Below are 20745 nucleotides of genomic sequence, written 5' to 3' on the forward strand. Positions count from 1 at the left end.
GAAATCTAGAATCCGACTCGAAGTATGAATTAAGTTGACTCAGATTTTAAAGTGTTTAGTTTTATCTGATTCGTGTTGTTTGAACAACTGATATAGGTATATTTTATATCATTTGAATTCAAATTCAGACGAGTCAAATTTGCAAAATGAAAAAAAGAAACACCTAATTCGTTTAAAAAAAAACTCGATGATTCTCTTATTTTCATAAAATTCCCACCTTACCTTATATCTCCCTCCCATTCATAAACTTCATTAAAAAAAATTAGGTCACTGGTGAAGAAGAAAAGATTACCACATTTAGCACAAATATGAGATTCTTTAGAATTATTTGGAACCTGCAATAATCTTATACACAAATTGATGTCCCCTTCCTGCAGTCACGAAGAAAAAATTACCACACGAGGTTACAAATGTTTGGTTGCAATGTCGTAAACCTTAATTCATTCTCTTGAAGAATGCCTCAATTAAAACGAAGCGAAGGGTTTCATTCTTCCGTCTACAGGCTGGTACTAGCTTCCACTGCATTTTCATGGAAATCTTCTGTCTGCCTTGCTGGTCTAGAAGTGAAGTTGTTGGCCTTTTCTGCTGCTAGGTTTAATCTCAACGGCCGCCCTTCCACCTCCTAGTTAAATGCACATGTAGAAATAACCATACAAAAAAAAAAACGATTTAGAAAGATTTCAAGTAAATTGTGGCCCACATCATCTGACCACATGACATGATAGTTTACCGTCCGCTAGATGCCATGACATGTGGTCAACTAACGTGACTGTTTTAAACAAGGAAACGTAGATAGATAGGTTAGTCTGAAGCTCTTACCACTCCATTCAGGGCATCAATTGCAGCCTGTGCATCTTCTGCAGAAGAAAATGTGACAAACCCAAACCCTCTTGCCTTGCCAGAGTTTCTATCGTAGATGACTTTGGCACCTAATAAACCAGGCCTGTCTGCGAAGGTGTCTTTCAGGCCTTCGGAAGTGAGGTTCCATCCTAGATTACCAGCATAAATCTTGTACGGGCTATCTACAAAACCTCGGTAGCTGCCTCTAATTTTTGGTCCCATTACCTCTCTCTCTCCTCCTCGTGGAACTTCTGGAAAGTTAACTTTAACAGTACGACCTCCAACTTGCTATAACACCCAAGCCACACCACCAACAACAACAAAAACAAGACCAACATCAAGATTTCAGACAGTAGGAAACAAGAGACGATTGGAACTCCAACTCGAGTACCTTATGCACAATGTGGTCATTCCGGTAGATAGGTTAATGGGAATTAGCCAAAACTCCCTGGGGTAAAGTTTCTTTTGTTAAAAAATCCATCTATACTTTTTAGGCTCCGGTGCACTCCAGAGACAATTTCAGACCTGATGCTTCAGTGGAAAAGGGTGGAAGTTTCCACAACAAGAGGAAAGCTTTGGAATCTACTTCCTACAGCAATATTTTGGGCAATTTGGAAGTCGAGGAACTCAACCATTTTGGAGGAGAAAAAACGTGAACAGAAAATCAATAATTTTCCTCGCAAAAACTAATCTCTGTAGTTGGTCGAGAGGCAACTCCTGGACATCTAATCTTTTCTTTTTCTTTTTTGCTTTCTTGTATAGCTGGGAGGCCAGTATGGCTATTGTGTAATGGCCTTATCTTAGTTTCAAGAGGCCAATATCATTTGTCATTCTTGACTGTTTTACTTTATACTTTCAGTAAGACTAATCATTCTTTTCAACGAATATTAAATCGCAGTTTGAAAAAGATTTTTTTGTAGGCTTCCGCCTCCTATGTAAGGTTTGCACAGGTGTGCACGAATAAGCTCTGCCCAAGTTCGCACATGGTATGCTGAGTCAGTCGGTTTGCATAAGGAGTTAAAGTCTGAAAAATGCTGTCATGTTTTTTTAAACAAGACATCAACGAAATTGGGTCTTAGGCATAATATCGTGCTATAAGTTACTATTACTATTATTATAATTAGTACCATACACATTTTGTTGTGACATATTTAGACTGAATTTGGCGCTTGAGGACTTCATGGCCTTAAAATGCATCACTAGGAAGGGGTGCTTAAACACTTATAAGGAGCACCACACTTCATCTCCCACCGATGTCGGATTGCTTTACAACATGCCCTTCCAAGACCACATCTTAACAGAGACTATCGTGCTATAACGTGTTATAAGATTGTGCCGACCAACCTTTAGAGTTGCTAGTGATATCGTCCGCTATGGTGCTTTAGGGCCTCATGGTTTTAAAAGGTGTCTAGGAAGGGGTGCTTAAACCCTTAAAAAGAGCACACACTTCTTTTTTTTGCAAAAAAAGGGCACACACTTTGTCTCCGCTGATGTCGGATTGTTTTACAACACGTCAGATATTATATCCTTAATCTCGTATATATCTATCTACTCATACAAGTCTGTGTTGATAATACTTTTGACCTAATTGATACTTGAAACCGTAAGTATCAAATTCTAATCATAAGCTTGACATTTCTATAAAAATTCTAAAAAAGTATATAATTTTCAAATTGAAGAAGAAAAGTACTTACAGATCCTTCAAACAATCTAATAGCTTCTCTAGCTTCTTCACCACTACCCATTGTCACAAAAGCAAATCCTCTACTTCTATCTGTAACTCGATCATAAACTATCTAAAATTGAATTAGATAAAACTGTTTAGAAATTAAGAAACTATTTAGGGTTTTGAACTTCATAAAAAGAAGCCACCCACCTCTACAGAAGAAACTCTGCCAGCTTCATTGAAGATTTCTGTTAATTGGGTAGAAGTCATAGAGTAAGGCAAATTCCCAACATACAATCTGCACCCTTCTGATTGTTGTTCTACCAATTCTTCTTCATCTTCTTCGAATTCTTCATCGTTTTCAAATTCTTCATCCAATTCACTGTTGTAGTCTTTAATGGCAAAAGAAGAAGAAGAAGAAGAAGTGGAATCATGACAATGAAATGAATTTTTGAAATTTGAGAGATGGGTATTTGGGATTTCGAGTTTGAGAAATCTGGGTTTTGATTTGAAACATTTGGGTTTTAAAGTAAGAGGGCAATAATCAAAAGAGAGATTGAACATTCGGTGACTGAGACGAACAGAACTAGTAGTAGTAGCAGCAGCAGTAGCCATGGAGATAGAAGGTGATGCCATTAATTTGATGGTTAATTAAGGAGATGAGACTGTAATAAAATGGGGTTTTCTTGTGAGGAGATAATGTATAATTTAGAGAGAGAAAAGAGAGAGAGACATTGAAGTGGATAAAGTTACTATTTTGGAGGAAGATGAACTCGAATTCATGGCTCAGAGAATCCGAGTCGAGATACAGCTGAATCCCGATACCGTTTCAATATAAATCGGTGTTGGTGAATCCGGACCTTTTTTTGGGTTATTTCCCAAATGGCCCCCAACTTTATGACCAGCTTCCTGTCTGGCCCCCTACTTTAGCAATAATTCCCGTATGGCTCCCTTTTTCTGTTATCTTTAACTTTCAGTTCGGCGACCCCTGCCGGTGAACACGATGATGTGGCGTGTTGAAATGATGTGGCAGAGAGAGAAAATGAGATGGAAGAGAGAGAGTAACGGAAAGTTGAAGATAACGAAAAAAAGATGTCATACGGGAATTATTGCTAAAGTAGGGGGCCAGGCAGAAGCTGGTCACAAAATTGGGAGTCATTTGAGAAATAACCCTTTTTTTTTTGTTGAAAGATGAAAAAGTATTTTGTTGATGTTAATCAGCTTTACAAAATTCTACATCAGGCCCATAGGCCAATTTCGTCGCCTCGATTAACACCACTAACATACCGATTATGGTCCAGCTATAGACGTACAAACGACCCACAATATCCATGGGTTTTTTTAGTATATAGAGATTGCAAATTCAACTCACCTGTCATATTTATGAAGTCTATATGTTCCAACATAAATGTTATGTGGAAGAAAATGGAGGCCGACCCTGCCTGAAAGCTGATGTAGTCGGCTTTCATCGCCTCATCGGTCCAACCATGTGGAGAAAAAAGTCTAGAATGGAAGTCGGCCACATCAGAGACATCATTTTTATGTCTCGGGCTGAGGCCGACACCCATTTTCGGGCCTAGCATTTCTCTCCTTCCAATCGGTACAAGGCGAAAGCACAGGTTCTCCTTAACCAGTTAACACTTTATCTATGTTAAATACAATAATAAACAGGCAAACAAATACTCAAAAGTTGCCTTCTAATATTCACCTAAGGAAGCTTCAATCTGCATATTATAAATGGCAAATAAAAGCAATCATACCAATGATAACTCCAGAATCCAAACAGTACTTTATACATCAGAGTTGAAATCCAAACATCATAATCAAACTTCCAAGACACAAATTAAGTTTCTTCACAAACAATTCCATGAATCATAACCATACAAATAAGAGAGAGAATCAAGCCTTTAAAGGTCTTATTACTCGCAAATACTTAACCGAGAACAAGCCCGTTAACTGTTTTGTTTGTAAACAACACATTAAGGATTTCGAAGCCATTAAATACCTGAAACTTTTGACTTTCCAGGAATATCTCAGCTAGTAGAAACACTTTGATGTGAACAAAGCCAAGGATGAGTTGCCTACTCAAAGCAAGCAACTGAATGCGAGAATCCATTCAGTTGCAGCAAGGATGGGGTTGTTCATAGTGGAAGCAGCGAAACTTCAAAATTGTCCAATCAAAATTTAGATGAGATCGGAAAATCTGATGCTGAGTTTCAAACAACCCCATTTTACCCTTGCAAACTTATACTTTGAGGAAGTTACAACAACCATCAGTTGCTGTAACCCAAGTGTTGGGATTACCAACATTCTGCCCACGAGAAGCCGAGTGATGGAGATGATCTTCATTCTGAAAGGGATCAAGATAGCCCCTAGTGTATATGCTAGTTACCTCTGATGAGTTCATCTGCCCACTCTCAGATTGAAGAACTTCAGAACTTGAAGACCCAACTGGATGTGAAAGCTGCATATTGTGTTTTTTGTTTTCGTCAATCTTCCCCTTCACGTTCTTTGCCAAGAAGCGGCCCCCACCTCCTCTTGCTCGGCGTTTTGCATGGAGATGGCGTGACTTATGCAGGTATGGCTGTGGAAAGAGTATATCACGATTAGATAACGGAACTTCTGCAGAAGAACATGTCTATATCATGTTATTTGGCCGCATTTCGTGAAGTAAGAAGTCTAAATTAATTTATCGTTTTTCTTAATAGTGTAGAAGAAAACCACAAAAAGTTTACGGATCTTCTCTCCCTACAGTTCTTATACCTTGGGCTGAAATGGCACTAGAATCTTTTGTGAAAGATACCTTAATCCTAGGCTAACTGGATTACTTTATGGAATATCGAAATGAAGCAGGGGAGCTTTTACAGATATGAATCTAACAAACCTTCCGAGCTTTGATGGCTTTATTCTCGAGCTCTGCCTTTGCACGACATTGACGACGTCTCATGATTGCATTATACTGCTTAGCATTAACATATATAGGACCATTTTCTGTCAATGCATCCACAGGCAGCAACATTCGTCCCTACTCCATTGTGAAACGAAAATAATCGGATGAGAAATTATGCAGATAAGAGACATCTATATGTAAACTGACCACATTCAAGGCTATAGCTAAAGATCTACCAGAATAGTATGTCAGATTCTAATTTACATTAGACCTGATGCTCATAATTCTTTAACCAGTCAAGGCGACTAAGCAAAATAACATGAGAAAACAGCGTTCCGGAAGACCTGTCTTGAATCGCTTGAGAGCCATCGGGAAGTGGAAATACTACGTAGAATCTAGCTATAGCTTCACACATCCTTAAGCTTCAAGTTTGCCAAAACTATCTATCCATTTTTAGTAAAATGAACCCACTAAAATAAAGAAAAGAAGTGATTCTCGGTGCGTTTTTCGTCCAACTATAAAAAATACATATCCATATTTATGTGTATTAGTTAATTGAAAGCCTTATCTGAGGCTCTTTTACTTACTGTATTTGCCACCAATAAATTATTTTCAATGAAGTCTAAAGATCTTTGAAATGTGCAAGGGTCATATTTCTGAGGGTGCTTTGATATTTTACCTCTCAATGATTGTTCTTCCCGTTCACATTTCATATGTTTTATCTTCCATATCTGCGAGGATTATTTACTCTATAAACTTACCCCACTCTCCTAAATGTAATTTTCAAAAAGAATCACTTATATGCCCCTACATTCTATCTTAATGTCCACGTCTACCTAAAATCATCTTCATGTAAATCTCCACAATTTCACCCTCTCTACTACCAGTTTACATAGTACATATATATGGTACCATTGACTACCGTAGCTAGTCTTTTGGGGGTTAGAAGAATAATCAAATCATTCTCAAGTCTCAACAGATAAGCAGCAAAATGTCATGGTTAACCACAGTGATGTCCTTTAGTATATTTTCCTGTTTCACAGGAAAAGCATGAAAGAGCTCAAGTAGAAACAAATTCGCAGATAATAAGCCTTTCACCTCTATCATTGAGGCATCACACCAAATATTTGGTTTCGACTAAAGGTATACTTTCCGTCCATTCCATTACCAAGTACACATACCATCTCAGTTTTTACGTCTTTTTTCATATTTTCCTAACCTGTATGATTAGTATGTTTCCAGATTAATTCATTTCTTAGATTATTCTTCAAAGTGTTTCTAATTTACACTCGTAAGTAATCCATCTAAACTCCCTTGTCTCTAGCATGCCACTATAGTACAAGAAATTAATATCTAATGAATCTTGAACTTAAAAAAAACAATCGTATTAAATGAGGTGAATATCGTAGGAAAACCAACCGCTGCAGGAGGTCCATAACTTGCAAATACGCCATAGTTATGATCCACATAGGGGTAGTTTGCATAGAACTGCACAGTTAAATATCACAAACTACATCAGTCACGATTATTTCAAATAATCAGGAGTGATTAAACAGACAAATGTTTCAAAAAGAAATCTAACCATAGGTTGACCAAGTCCTAGTTCGAAATGAGAACGAAATTCAGGGTAAGATGGTTGCTGAGAGATGGTTGGTGGAAGTTCCTGAGAACTATGCCCCTTCCCAGAATCCTCTGTCATACCTGTATGGGATAAAAGATATTGCTAAACCAAAAGCGGCTTGATATAAGGTAATGACTAATGAGTAACATCAGCACTACGCCATTATTTGCCTTCAATTTCAGTGGTTCAAAAAACACAAAATCTAGCACAAATGCTAGCGAAGTAGTGCATTAAACTACATAACAATATCTGCTTTAGTCGTATGCTAGAGTACTTGGATCCCTGATACTCAATCCTGATACTGAGATATTTCAGTCGAACTCGCATTACTTCTATGTGTATAATTTAACATTCTATTTTAAATCTCGCATTCATGTAAAAAAAAAAGATAACCTTTAGCACTGCAATTAGAAAGCAAACCATCCTTAGCAGTGAGGAACTGAGGATAAACCAAAACTATCTGCTAGTAATCATCCCACTGATGTGGAAAACTTCAAAACCACCAATTGAAAAAGATCTAACTGCAGAAGAGCCAACTAGTATCAGAAGACCCTTATTTGGAGACACTCTTATTGTCTTCTGAATCACACGGTAAAAGAGTCATCTTAGGGAAATACATATATTGTCTATTTGTCTCTGCTATATCTTTTTATCTGAAGTTAGTAATTATATATTCACTCCTATAATATCACTTTTGCATCTGACTTCATGACTTGATTAAATTTGATATAGTTTCCATGTCTGAGAAGGCTTTATTATTTTATTTTAGACGTCCCGCTAATCAAATTATGTTTCCCTATAAGAGATGTACTACGTAGTTGTACTTGTTCCTTGTGGCACGTTTGGACCGTAGGACAAAAATATGTGAGGCATCCATTCATACTAATTACATTATATGAATATGTGCGTCAGAAATCCTTTATCTTGAATATATTCCTCGCAAGTTTTCCTTGAAAAATTTCGCAGAGACCATACTTGAGTCAGTGATACAAAATCTCACCCTCCACCCTCATAAACTAATGCAGCTTCTACTTTTCCAAATAATTTTCTTCATCTACCTACTTTATCTCTTTCAGTGCTCTACAGAAAATTACTCCGTCTAGGAAATTAGGAAATAAATACAACATAAACAACACATGCACAAGTCTCAGAGAAACTATGCTACCAGAGGTTCCTCGCGCCTTTAAGAGCGTTTTGTACATATTTTGGATGCAAGTGTTTTTTAACCTAGCAGCTTTCAGAATGACCAGAGTTACCCTTGGTGTTCGATCACGTTAATATATATGTTTAACTTAGATTTAACGTATTAACTTAAGGAAATTGTCTTCCTAGTGATCTCTACATGGGCGAATCTTAACTAAAGAAAATGGGAAATTGTGTACGCACTACGCAGGCCGTTATTGCAGAACAGATATTTTGGAGCAAAAATGGTAATGAACTTCCTTAAATTTAGGTCCCAGATCATTATTATGAGAAGGAAAGACAATCAGATCTCTTCAGAGATTAATTCGGAAAAATCATACTTAAAAGCGAAGAGTTTGTGCATTATATTCGACGTTATACACTTCAAGACTGTACTACAACAAATACTTAAACCAAATAATCGAAGTTATGAAAACTGAAATCCTATGCACCGAAAATGGAAACTTCAAAATATCATGAAAAAAATAAAGTAAGGTCTGAAAATTACCGGGACAGGAAGTTAACTGAGTAGTACCAAAATACTCTTTCTCTGGAGCTTGGTATATTTCACCCTGGGTTTGTCGAGGAGTGGTTGGGAAACGTTTTCCACCGTTATTATGTTCTGAAGTTAAAGACTTCATTTTGCCACTTGCTTCACTGTAAACTTGGTTTGGACCAAGTACACCCCACCATGGCAGAAGAGGTGAAGACTGCTCAACGGAATTATGAACGTTTACTCCGTGATCTTTAAAGCAAACACTTTCCATCTTGAGTACCCACTGAAGAAAATCGAAACTATGAATAAAGGTCGGTTCAAAATTAGGGATTAAACCTTCTTACCTGCAATTTTAACTACCCAATCAAAACTACACTGCAATAAAGTTGATTTTACACCCCCACAAGCAATAAACTAGAACAAATACGGATAATTTCCAACTTATAGACAAATTTCCTGAATTAGGGCAGGCAAGATCCAACACAAACTACAAAATTCCCTATGAGGCAAACCCAGATCATTATTGTTAATAAAAAACAATTTGAGACTTAAACCTAGTTCGTTACCTGCGATTTCGGAGCTTCACTTAAAGAAAAATTGAACAAAACCCCCAATTATAAGAGAGAAGAGAAGATCAGTGGAGCAATTTAAACCCTAAATTATATTATCTTAATTGGATTGAGAATGGATGATGTAATCCAAGTAAGATTAGTGATCAATAATACGACGTTTAAAGACATCCAAAACATAAAGTAAGATAATAAAATAGGGTTTAAGGAAGAAAGTAACTTTTTCTCATTCCCTTTTAAAATGAAAAAAATTGAAGAACATCTAAGATATCTTTAAAGTTTAAACAAGAATCAAATGGAAGATCAGTTCTACCTGATTGGGTGGAAGCTTAGCTGTATTTCACAAGATGAAGTCACACATGAAAAAGAAAAACAGGACAGAAGAAAGTAAACAAAACCACAGATCACATCCCACTTCAAATCCATTCAAATACTACAAAATCAGGATAACCCACTTTGATTAACAAAATCATTTTTAAACCTACTTTACTAGATTACTGTTGGGAACTAAGAGTAACCCTTAATTCCATTAGATAAAATCATACTCCCCAGGTATTCAAAACAAAAAAAACAGGTACTAAATAACAAATTCAAGAACTGAAATAAACAGAGTAGAGAGAGTAGAGAGTAGAGAGAGAGAGAGAGAGAGATTACATTTCAGTAAGCGCCTAGAAGGAAGGAGCAGCTTGGGTTTCTAAGCTTGGGAAACAATGCAACCACAATCCGCAGGAAAGTTGCGGCAAATATAGAAGCGGGAGTTTTAGTGAGAGAAAGATAAGAAGGGAGGAAACTATTTTGGAGGGAGTGAACATAGAAGAGACCAATGGTCAAAAGAGGTCTTTCTATATATTTATGTTCTATTTGGGATATTTAAGGCTAGTCATTTCAATTAGGGGTGTTTGTTGGTTAGGTGTCTAGTATTTTGGTGGCATCAGTATTAGTGATTTCTCAAACAGTTACCAATCCGCTCAATGTTTGGTTTGGTTTGGTTACCAACCAAACCGTCAATGAGCGGTTTGGATACAACTGGATACTAAACCATCAATAGGAAGTTTGTTTTCCGTGAAAATCGACGAATCGAGTTACTTTTTTTTTTTCATACATTGACGTATAAAATCAAGACAACACTTCTTAAATATCTGAAGAAACAATCAAACAAGAAGTTCAACGAACTCTTAAAATAGAGAAAGTTAAATTGAGTCGAGCTGAAAGAAAGAGACAAACAATTGAAGCAAATAATAATACGTCGAAAAACAATTTAAACAAGTTAAGACATGTGCAAGCCACTGACCGAAACATTATATACTAGCTAGTAACATTAATGATACATGGATCGTTTTAATCTAATACTAACTAGTGACATTGTATTGTAGTAGCCAACAACCCTTGGTTGAAGTGGTAAGAGGTATAATCCTCCACCTAGTGGTCAGGGACGGATCCAAGATTTTCACTTAGGGGTGCGGATTTACATATCTAAATAATTTTTTTTTTGCAAACACAATAATTAATTAAATACTTATATTCATTAATTATATTGATACATCAACGGTTACAAACGCAATTGACCCTCTACGAGAGTTCATATTTTGAAATGTTCGCATAATCGACTCATTGTCAATTTCACTAAAAACTTATTTTTCAATAGAGACTACTAAACTATTATTTAGCCACGCATCACTCATCCTCATTCTTAAGCGTGTTTTAACTTGCTTCATAGCTGAAAAAACTCTTTCAAAAGAGGCAGTTGCAACCGGCAAAGTTAGTGCTAAAGTGATAAGCAAATAAACTAAATGATATGATTTATCCCTCTTAGTTTCCACCAATGTTCTAGCAAGAGCTCCAATTCCATCTAAATTTGAGAAATCGTCATTTTGCCTCATATCGTAAATGTAATTATCAAGCTGAGAACTTAGTAGCATAATGTCAAGACTACTGAAATCCGACGGATAAAATTCAGCAAGACGCATCAACTTACTTTTGTCGAAAAGAAAATCTCTAGATGGACTCAAACATGCCATACAGCGGAGAAACTCGGTATTCTTCTCAGTGAAACGAGCCATTAAGATCAACAACTCCAATATTATGTTTTTCACAAAAAGTACAAATATTCCAGATCAATGATGACCACTCAAGGTCTCGTACACATTGGATTCTAGATTTTGATGACTCAACAAAATCCATGGCAGTCACAATATCGTGGTCTTTTCTTTGTAGTACTTGTGACAACTCATTTGTTATTCCCAACAAAAGCTTCATCAAATGTAAACAAAATACTACTTCAAAAGTTTGCATCTTGAATAACAAATCTATTGCTTCACTCTTTTGATCCGCTTTAACAAAATGTGTAGCAACAACTTCAAGGACATCTATCACACAACTGAACATGAAAAGTTCTAACAAAGATGCCAAACTGTTATAGTGTGAACCCCAACAAGTAGCTCCAGATCGCATAAGACTTTGTAGTCTAAGCCTCGGATCAATTGGTAAAGATGATAAATTAAATTCAAGAGGAGTTACCAATATCGGAGTCGGTTCTGGTGTTGGAATCGGTCCCGGTGTTAGAATAGAAAATAACGTTGGAGTCGAGTCCGGAACTTTCGGTGTTGAACTTGATTTTATACAGGTTAGTAGTTGAATTGATTATTTTCAAAAATAAAACTAATATTGGGGGAAGCTGGTTCGACCCGTGCCATTTTGGTTCCAGTCCAGAAGCCCGTCGATTTCTACCATCAGGCCACTCTCTAGTTTCGTTACAAGTATGCACGCTCACATGAATACACAATTTAAAGGCACAAGCACTTAAAAAAAAAAAACTAAAATGCTGAAGGTGGTGTTAGAACTCATAACCTTATGGTTAGGTAGATTTGAATCCCGTGTTTTACCATCACGCTAAAGCCTTCTTCATGGCAACTACACACATCCTTATATACATATCTGTCTATACCTACATGTATAAAAAAAAAAAAAAAAAAATTTATCACTACTACTACTTTTTTTCGGGAGGATCGAGGGGGTGCGGCCGTACCCTCATAGATCTGCCCCTGCTAGTGGTCAAGGGTTCGAGGCACACGCTGAACAATTAAAAAAAAACATTATATTGTAGTAGTGTTGTTGGTTTGAAAACCGACTGAACCTGTTTGGTCCGGTATATTTTTGCACACCCCTAATTTCAATAAGGCTAGGTTGACCCTTTTTATTTATGACATAAAAGTAACAACTACAAGTATGTCTCTATTTTCCCATTCCGTTGTGGAGTGGCGGGACACCTACTCCATAAGTCGAAAATCTGATGTTCATCCTTCAATGAACTAGGGCATTATAAGATAGTCTCAAGAATCTTTACTTAGTCTTTAAGGTCTAAGATGATTTTGACAATCACTATAATATAAATAATATATTGATAAAATATCGATGTCATTTAAAGAATATAATGACTCTTTGAAGTTTTGTCAGAAAAAAATGAACTCATCATATAGTGTGGCCATTGTTTCTCTCTATTGTTTTTTATAATGGAAGATGCAAGTCTTTATAAAGTTTTCAACAAGATTCATGAACAATTGGATTGTCTTTTATCAAGTAGTGTATCAAAATATTTCAACAAAAAAAAAAAAGTAGTGTATCAAAACATTTGCATTAATTTAGAGTTGCATCATTGTACGGATAGTTAGGGGTCCAATAGATCTTGCCATCTTGGTGGAACCACTAGTTAATAAGCTTAATTTCCGAAACTTCACACGTTTACATTAATGTTTATACATCATTAGCTTTTTTTTATATATTTCCAAACATCACAACTTAAAAATGCATAACTACGACATTCTTTGCAAGGGCCAACGGTTCAACCCCCCATGGTAGTCCACATCAAAGTAAGGTCATCTTGTCACAGGTATGTAATAAGATTACATATATTATAACTCAACCTTTTCAGTTGTGTATGATAGCATTTGTCTTCACCTTTTCGAGTTCATTGTACCCAGAATGTTTAATTCTATAGGCAGAAACACTATATCAACCTCCCCAGAGTACAAGCTAGACTCAATATCGGGATAGAAAAAGGTTACTTGATGCAAAAACCGTTTTTCCACGGCCGGTTGGCCGAATCAGACTCTAGCCACCAAAATAATTTAATAAATAAACACATGAGGGGTGTAAGATTAGTCTATATCAAGGTGCAAATGGGTGTACGGTTTCCATTTATTTATACATACTTCCCTTTCAAGTAGGTTTCAACAACAAAAAAAAAAAAAAAGTTGGTTTTCTTATTTAAACCACATATAATTCTGCTTGGGCTTTTGACAAGTTACGTAGCTTAGGCCTTCGACAAGAACTTAAAATGTGCCTTAACATACTCTAATTGATGTTGGTTAAGTCCGTCATTTCAAGTCCAATTGATGTTGGTTAAGTTCGGCAATTCAGTTTCCCTCGCTACAGATGTTGTGGTCTAAATAGAGAAGAGAAGCAATCGAACAACAAATATTATGAAATTCAACCAGGAATTTTCGCACACTTTTACAAGATCACACTAAGAAAAATGCCAGTAGGAGAAAAGAAGCACAAACTCACATTCTTTTTCTCAAAATGTACCTACCTACCTTAATAGTACCGAGTACTACCAAGAAAATTTAAAAAAATTGGAAAAGCAGAGTGAGATATGATTCCCTTCCTTGCCTAAATCCCTTCCCACTTTCTAAATTGATGGCAACAAGCTCTTTAGAAAGTTGTTTATCCCTCTACAAAAAGAAAGCATCCTCAAAAAAGAAGAAACAAGAATTATTGGGGAATTCATATTTCATATTCCTTTTTCTCCACTTTCTTCCTTTAATGATCCTCTCTCTTCCTTCCCCCACCATTTATATTTCTCCTTTCTTCTCTCCAACTTACAACTGTACAAGCAAGTAAATATAAAATAAACCTTTTAGAAAAATACCCATACTTGGGGAAATCTCATAGGCTCAAGCTGGGCTGCAGCTGGACTTTCTATCGGGCCTGGGCCTCGTACGACTATTAGTCGATCATCTTCTTCTCTGAACTGAGATTTCGAAGATTTTCATTTGTTTATGAAGTTTCTTCATGAAGAATTTCAAGAATCAGGATCAATGGAGAAGTTCGAGTTTCTCTTTGTCTTTTTCTAATCTCAACAATCTTCTAAACAAGATAGGAAACAACAAGAGCTAACCTAAGTTTAAACTACATAAATAAAAGCTCATATCTTATACATAGTAGTAAATAAATTTGAAACAAGTTGGACTCCTAACTCCCCTTTGTATGAACTGGGATGACAACCAGATTCTGTGTCTTCCTTCCTGAAAATGCAGTATAGCATTATGGGATTAAAGACTAAGAACGAAATACGAGGAAATGAATTGAACCTTCCGTGTGAAAGCAGTAATAGTCCGACACTATATCGGTGAATTGATTGATGGCTTCAGATTTGACCTCTTCAAAAGAAGTGTCAAACTCGGATTGAATTTGCGGAGCCAGGATCACCATCTAACTTAGATTTTTCATTGATAGGTTTCTTTTTATTCGGGGTTCTGGTAACGAGTCCATTTGAGCGTCTACCAGCTTGTGCTCCGAGACCTGTTCATAAGTACTCCAGTTTGAGAACTTTCAAAGAAACTTGTGTGTGTGTGTGTGTGTGTGTGTGTGTGTGTGTGTGTGTGTGTGTGTGTGTGTGTGTGTGTGTGTGTGTGTGTGTGTCTGTGTGTGTGTCTGTGTGTGTGTCTGTGTGTGTGTGTGTCTGTGTCTGTGTCTGTGTCTGTGTCTGTGTGTGTGTGTCTGTGTGTGTCTGTGTGTGTGTCTGTGTGTGTGTCTGTGTGTGTGTCTGTGTGTGTCTGTGTCTGTGTGTGTTCAATCTTAATTTTAAGTCCAATTGATCAAATTGAACATTTTTCAGACTCAAAGTGGTTTAGTTTCTGACTCTAGTACCGTTTTCTGCAATAAGTGAAAATCGTGGAAGTAAGGGGCTGGTTGCCGTTCTGCCATGGTGTTCATCAAATGGCAAAACCTATGCCTAATACATCCATTCCATAAATGAATGAGATAAACTTTTCCGAAGTAAGATTTATATAATTGAATCGGAAAAAATCAAATCGAATAACTAGACTAAAGAATAGGTGGATAAAACACTTACCACTACTTGGCAGGGACAACCGTTTCTTTGCTTGCTTATCATGTTGTTTGGGTCTTTCTTTTGGATTACTACAGGATCTGGCCATTGTCTGTGAGTTCTTTTCTTCGACTTGCTCCTCTTCAGATACCTTAGGTTTAGGCATGTTAGGTGGTGTGCCAGCGGTGGCTAACACACTAGCAAATTGGCTTGATGAAGATGCAGTTCCATCAGAATGAGATGGAACTGGTTTTTTATTTGAGGTTTTGGCACCATTTGTTTCCTTCTCTGTTCCATTTTCACAGACCCGGTCTCCATCTTTGGGGTTCATGTCGAGGAACCGGTTCTCCCATGGACGAACTGCCATCCATCTCTCCAACCAATTCCAACCCCAATTAGCTTTATCAGGCTCAAATCCTGTACTTTGGACCTGTTGCCTTGATCCTGCCTGCCACTGCAAGGAATAACTCCATGATCCCAAGGTAACACAAATACAAAACCAGAAATATCTTATGATTCTATGATATTGAAGGGTTTACTTGATGAGCTAGAGCATATGCCATGGCTCTCTCACGCTTGGCTGCAGCCTCTTGCCTTTTCAACAACTTGGCCTGAATATCTTCTACGGATCCAACACTGTCACACCACCCTTCCTGCATCAACAACAAGAAAAGAGATATCTCACTCATAACTTCTGTGGGAAATACTACAAGAGAAGCATATACAAAAATTCATTTCCAAGATACGTATACGAGAGGTGAATTTCGAAATAGACACAAACGTGGGACTTTTGGGCCTTTAGGCAAACCCCACAATACTAAGATTAGAGAGTTAGAGTAAATTTGTAGAGCTTGAACATTTATTTTTAAATTATAGATATAACGATAGGTTTGTCAGAGGTATATATTATGACATGTATTCTATGCTGAAGAGAAGGTAGAAAAATCTATACATAATCTGTTAGAGAAAAATTTAGTATCAATTGTGCAGTTACTGCATTAGACTAGATGAGTTTGGGGATTTCAAAATCCGACTGATGCCATAGGGGAATGGGGTTCTTTCGTAAATAGCCAACTCTAGAAAAAGTATAAATTGTTTGACATAACAAAAAGGCTAATAATCTAAAAATAATGTCACCTTTGACTCATTGTGAGGCTATGTGTTTGCATGGCTTTACTGTACTTGTATATTTATTGGAACATCGTATAAAGCAGTGAGCTGTTTTAGAACATGAAACTGAGAAAAGAGCATCGTTTTTTGAAAGAAACATAGCACTAATTGTGTCTCTTACCTCAATTTCTCGAACATGAGCCTTATGTAGAAGTTCTGGTTGAGGTTTTTCTTCTAGAGTCTGATTTTCTAAGGCAATTCGGACACGCCTTGCTCGGACACGAGCCTGAACTCTCACCAAAGCTTGCATACATCGAAGAGTTATCGCAGCTTGCTTTCTTACAGCATGACCCCTGACAAGTGCCTGGAGCCTCACCAGACCTTTCAGAGCCTTTAATGCTCGCCTCGCCTGTCAAACAACAATCCAACCTTTGAATAGGAGATTCTAATGTTTCTCTTCCAGAAAGCACATTCCAGTAAGCTCTCAAATCTCAATATAATTGCTGAAAGAAATAACACTAACACAAATTCGGTCGGGCTTTTCTTGTTATAACCACTTCAAGATCACAAATTAGTTTTTATTTTGTTCTTGTTAAAAAGACCATAAATTTGATTATTTTTTGAAATGCTAACCAACAGTTAATTTGCAAATTGCAACCCAGTGTCTACGTGACATTGAGATGACGAGGTAGGAGCATTCATAAAAATAAACCCAATTTAACACCATCGTGTAATAGAAAATAAAAAAACATTCTCTCGAAACTTTTGATATTTCAATCATCGTCCTCACTAAGCTACAATCAATCAGTTATTTATTTATTTACGCTTCCAGATGCAAATCAAATCTCATATCCACATATTCATCATTGCAGAGTTGTCCTTAGCTTTTGGGGTACTCAAAGTGGAATTTCGAATTGCTGCCCTTTATGGTAGTAAAACCCATATAGATTTTCAACAAATTGCAAATATGTCATTAAAATTGTAAAAGTAAATATTAATCAAGTGAATTAGAAATGTATGTACAAAAAGTATAAAAAAAAAACTACAGTCTTTGTACTTCGTAAGTGGTTGTCTAAATTACGTCAAGTAACCAATCAGCTAACATCGATCTCAAAACATTTTTATTACCTTCTTTCTGTGCCTTAATGATCACTAGAGCAACAGATTTGTATCACTATTCACTCTTTTTTTTGGCCGAACTATGTAGCACACGGTCTTTTAGTGTCCTCTACAATTTTGGTTCCAAATCAATTGTTTATTGGCTTTTGGCCTTGTGTCACGACCTTACTTCTTCGGAAGGTGTCGTGCGGCACTTGTGCGCACTCTAGGTACAAGTCAGCCTAACAAAAGTAATATTACAAGAGATGGGTACAAATATATTGGGTAGCTACAATTGAAAGCAACAAGATTTTATTGATGGTAAACTTGAAAGCTACAAATTACAACAAGCATATGACTAAGTAAGCTTCCTAAAGGCTAGGGAAGCTTCCGGCTCTTTGGTTGCCCACTATTTGAAAGGTAGGGGTCTTCCACTCAAAGCTTACCATCCACTCCCCTACATAGTGTCAAATAACCGTTTAGCCTAATTTTACAAGGAAACATCAATATTTTCACCAGGCATACTCCTTTGTTTGGCCTAAATGACATCTATGTCCCCGTGCCAAGGGTATTCTGCCGGGTCGACCTAACGGGACAAAAAGGCCGTGACAATTGGTTACTGACTAACCAATGGGTATACACCGCAAACAACTTTACAAGCTTAAGAGTTAGCAACTTCCTTAATTAATTGTGGACCAGGGGTTATGATATAAATCTATCTAGTATCGGTTAATCATACATGGAAAGAACGGAATATGCAAATACTTATACCAGAAATCCTCGAAAAGCTGTTTGTATATATGTGGCAGCCCACTCCTCTTGATCATTCTGCTCAATTTGATGAGAACTTTGTACTTGCAGCGAGCTCTCAGCAAAGCTGATAGTATCTGTATCTAACTGGAGACTGGCATCTCCTAATTGTGAAGATGTATTTTGAAACAACTCATCCTTAAGAACATTACCATCAATCTGGACGGACTGCTTTCTACGATGCCAAAAGCGTTCACCAGGTGAAGTTTTCTATAATATTTCAAAATATGAAATAAGGCCTCTAGAAAGAAAAAAAAAAAGAATTCCAAAAAAAGTGAAAAGGAGACACTATTTTACCATATACATATGAAAGATAGGTTTTACTCACATTCTCATCTTTCTGTGAAACCCTTGACTTATCTGGCTTCTTTAAACCAACTAAAGTTCTAAGCCATTTCCCTGAGACACCCATGTTGCTGATTACTTTAGTCTTTAGATGTTCAAATTAAAACCTGCTAAGGAAAGAAACAATGTGATCAGAAGATATGTTTCATCTTTGTGTCAAATAGTACATAAGTAGAGAATACAACTACTAAGTTTCGATACGAATAAAACTCAATAAGAAACAATACCTTCAATATTAAAAAAAGAAAAATTGGGTTGCAGAACTAAAAAAATCCCCTAATAGTATACCATAAGCATGAATGGCTCATATAGAGAACGGTCCAGATTCAGTAAAATTTTGAAAGGAATCTCGCCACGTCATTTCAGCAAAAAAGTTGTCAAATTCTTTTGTGAACCTAGCATCTCCGTTCCCCTAATGCGGAAGCTAATAGATTCAATTTACACCAATAAAAGATTTTTACCAGATGGCAGTAACTTTTTTAGTTAACAAATGCAAATGCCTGATATAAAAACCCTCCCAGAAAAATTGCATCAAAGCGTGGTAACCAACCATTCTTTCCTAATTACAAAATGACAACTTTATAAGCACAATGGAGGAAATAGCGCAGAATATGAGCTCGAAGTAAACCCTAGCAACATAACAAGCTTTTAGACAACGTACTCGTTAGGTCTAATTGATTCCCATCACAATCAACAATTACCTGAATGTATTGTTCCAGTACTGAATTTTTTTTCTACTTCAACAATGCAATTACATAATAATTAACTCCATCATTAACTCAAACCGCCAATTCTTAATCTCAAGTTAATTGAAAGTTCTTATAAATACCACAAATTCCCTTTTCTCATCAGGCAGTGTGAAAAATACTGAAATTCTAGAGAGAGAGAGAGAGAGAGAAAGAGAGAGCTTGGTAACCAAATCAAAATCACCACAAAAAATCAGATATTTCCGTACAGAGTAGATCTAGGTATCAGATAAGGTGAAGTACCAACAAACTAGTTCACAAAAATAATTGAGTAACAGAGAAGTAAAATTGAACAATAATACAACTAAAATGAAGTAAACTACAAAGAGATTTTTAAAAACCCTAGAACTCACCTGAGAATAGTATCAACAAGCATTTCCATTAGAGAGAGAAGAAGAAGAAAGGAAATAGAAACATAAGCAGATCCAAATCAACATAAAAATCAAGACCAATCTAATCAATCACACTCAATCAGTAGTGTATAATAAGCAAATCTTTCTTCTACTTCTTTTATCAATCTTTCCCGGTTTTTATGGCTTGTTGTTGTTTATCTTCAGAAATTAGTAAATGAGAAAAGGTTCTTGATAACCTACTTTCTCTCGCTCTCTAAAATGATTCTTCTTTTTAAAGTTAAAATTTGAAGTTTTGAAGGTAAAAAATGCTTTTATGTTATTAGAGCCAGACAGAAGAAGACATCTAACTAAACAAAATCTAATACAAATATACCCTATCAGACATTTGATACACTATGTTCCTAGATCTGACACCTGCTACATACAAATTCCAAATCATTATATTAAGATTTTTGTCCCTTGTAATTAGAGTAACATTTCAAGTTTTAATTGAGATTATTATTTATGAGTGCCTATAATAGAAGTTTTTAATTTTTTGGTCTAAACTTGTGAACTTGTTTTATTTACTCATGTAATAAAGTTATATTGAAAAATTTTATAAGTTTTTCTGATAACTTTAAGGCGTCTTCTTGGTTACAAACTCCTTCTCAAATTTAGTTGAAATTAACGTCATTAACACGGGGGCGCCTACAAAAATTCTCAAGTTGTATTTGTAAACATAATGATTAGCTATTTAATACTTGAACAATAGCTTAGTGTAGACTATTTTTACAATAAAGGTTATATTGGCCATTGGGCTTGAAGATCGACGATTGTGCTTCCTTTTAATATTGAATCGTAATGTATATTGTATTTTATAGATTTGTTTTATTGTAACTTATTAATGAACCATTGTAATGAAAATAATTAG

General features: G+C 36.3%; 3 protein-coding genes across 9 annotated transcripts; all 3 read right to left on the bottom strand.

Annotated features, from left to right (window-relative positions):
* Nucleotides 1-296: 296 nt before the first annotated feature.
* CP33 (chloroplast RNA-binding protein 33) lies at nt 297-3324 on the bottom strand. The gene is made up of 4 exons (XM_086655137.1): nt 2717-3324; nt 2535-2636; nt 820-1128; nt 297-622 (listed from the first exon to the last, which is right to left on the bottom strand). The coding sequence occupies exons 1-4, from the start codon at nt 3140-3142 to the stop codon at nt 497-499; spliced, it is 963 nt and encodes a 320-aa protein (XP_086511263.1). The 5' UTR covers nt 3143-3324; the 3' UTR covers nt 297-496.
* Nucleotides 3325-4272: 948 nt separating this feature from the next.
* Nucleotides 4273-10108, bottom strand: LOC147568735 (nuclear transcription factor Y subunit A-4-like). 6 transcript variants are annotated; one of them, XM_086655142.1, is made up of 7 exons: nt 9919-10104; nt 9578-9597; nt 8708-8978; nt 6979-7097; nt 6816-6884; nt 5391-5531; nt 4273-5090 (listed from the first exon to the last, which is right to left on the bottom strand). In XM_086655142.1, the coding sequence occupies exons 3-7, from the start codon at nt 8964-8966 to the stop codon at nt 4752-4754; spliced, it is 927 nt and encodes a 308-aa protein (XP_086511268.1). In that variant the 5' UTR covers nt 8967-8978; nt 9578-9597; nt 9919-10104; the 3' UTR covers nt 4273-4751. The 6 variants fall into 6 exon arrangements, with proteins under 6 accessions (XP_086511268.1, XP_086511264.1, XP_086511269.1 ...); XM_086655138.1 differs by lacking the exon at nt 9578-9597 and having other exon boundaries at nt 9919-10108; XM_086655143.1 differs by lacking the exon at nt 9578-9597 and having other exon boundaries at nt 8708-8994; nt 9919-10053.
* Nucleotides 10109-14314: 4206 nt separating this feature from the next.
* On the bottom strand, nt 14315-20200 carry LOC147568736 (protein IQ-DOMAIN 5-like). 2 transcript variants are annotated; one of them, XM_086655145.1, is made up of 7 exons: nt 19836-20200; nt 18720-18846; nt 18353-18601; nt 16665-16892; nt 15913-16026; nt 15398-15827; nt 14315-14844 (listed from the first exon to the last, which is right to left on the bottom strand). In XM_086655145.1, exons 2-7 carry the CDS (start codon nt 18801-18803, stop codon nt 14717-14719), a joined length of 1233 nt encoding a protein of 410 aa, XP_086511271.1. In that variant the 5' UTR covers nt 18804-18846; nt 19836-20200; the 3' UTR covers nt 14315-14716. The 2 variants fall into 2 exon arrangements, with proteins under 2 accessions (XP_086511271.1, XP_086511270.1); XM_086655144.1 differs by having other exon boundaries at nt 18720-18843; nt 19836-20194.
* Nucleotides 20201-20745: the final 545 nt, after the last annotated feature.

Source organism: Eschscholzia californica, unplaced genomic scaffold, assembly GCF_041429995.1.
Source record: "Eschscholzia californica isolate CP2 unplaced genomic scaffold, dmEscCali1.0.p SCAF_1, whole genome shotgun sequence".
In the NCBI taxonomy this organism is placed as follows: Eukaryota; Viridiplantae; Streptophyta; class Magnoliopsida; order Ranunculales; family Papaveraceae; genus Eschscholzia; species Eschscholzia californica.

Coding starts and splice junctions, on each gene's coding strand:
- LOC147568736 (XM_086655145.1), bottom strand. CDS start 18,803: ATGGGTGTCTCAGGGAAATGGCTTAGAACTTTAGTTGGTTTAAAGAAG. Junction 16,893..18,352: donor CAGCTTTTCGAGGATTTCTG/GTATAAGTATTT, acceptor GTTGTTTGACAG/GCGAGGCGAGCATTAAAGGC. Junction 16,027..16,664: donor CTCATGTTCGAGAAATTGAG/GTAAGAGACACA, acceptor TTGTTGATGCAG/GAAGGGTGGTGTGACAGTGT.
- LOC147568735 (XM_086655138.1), bottom strand. CDS start 8,966: ATGGAAAGTGTTTGCTTTAAAGATCACGGAGTAAACGTTCATAATTCC. Junction 7,098..8,707: donor TCAGTTAACTTCCTGTCCCG/GTAATTTTCAGA, acceptor TATCCCATACAG/GTATGACAGAGGATTCTGGG. Junction 5,532..6,815: donor GTTATGGACCTCCTGCAGCG/GTTGGTTTTCCT, acceptor ACAATGGAGTAG/GGACGAATGTTGCTGCCTGT.
- CP33 (XM_086655137.1), bottom strand. CDS start 3,142: ATGGCATCACCTTCTATCTCCATGGCTACTGCTGCTGCTACTACTACT. Junction 2,637..2,716: donor GCAGAGTTTCTTCTGTAGAG/GTGGGTGGCTTC, acceptor ATTCAATTTTAG/ATAGTTTATGATCGAGTTAC. Junction 623..819: donor TTGATGCCCTGAATGGAGTG/GTAAGAGCTTCA, acceptor GCATTTAACTAG/GAGGTGGAAGGGCGGCCGTT.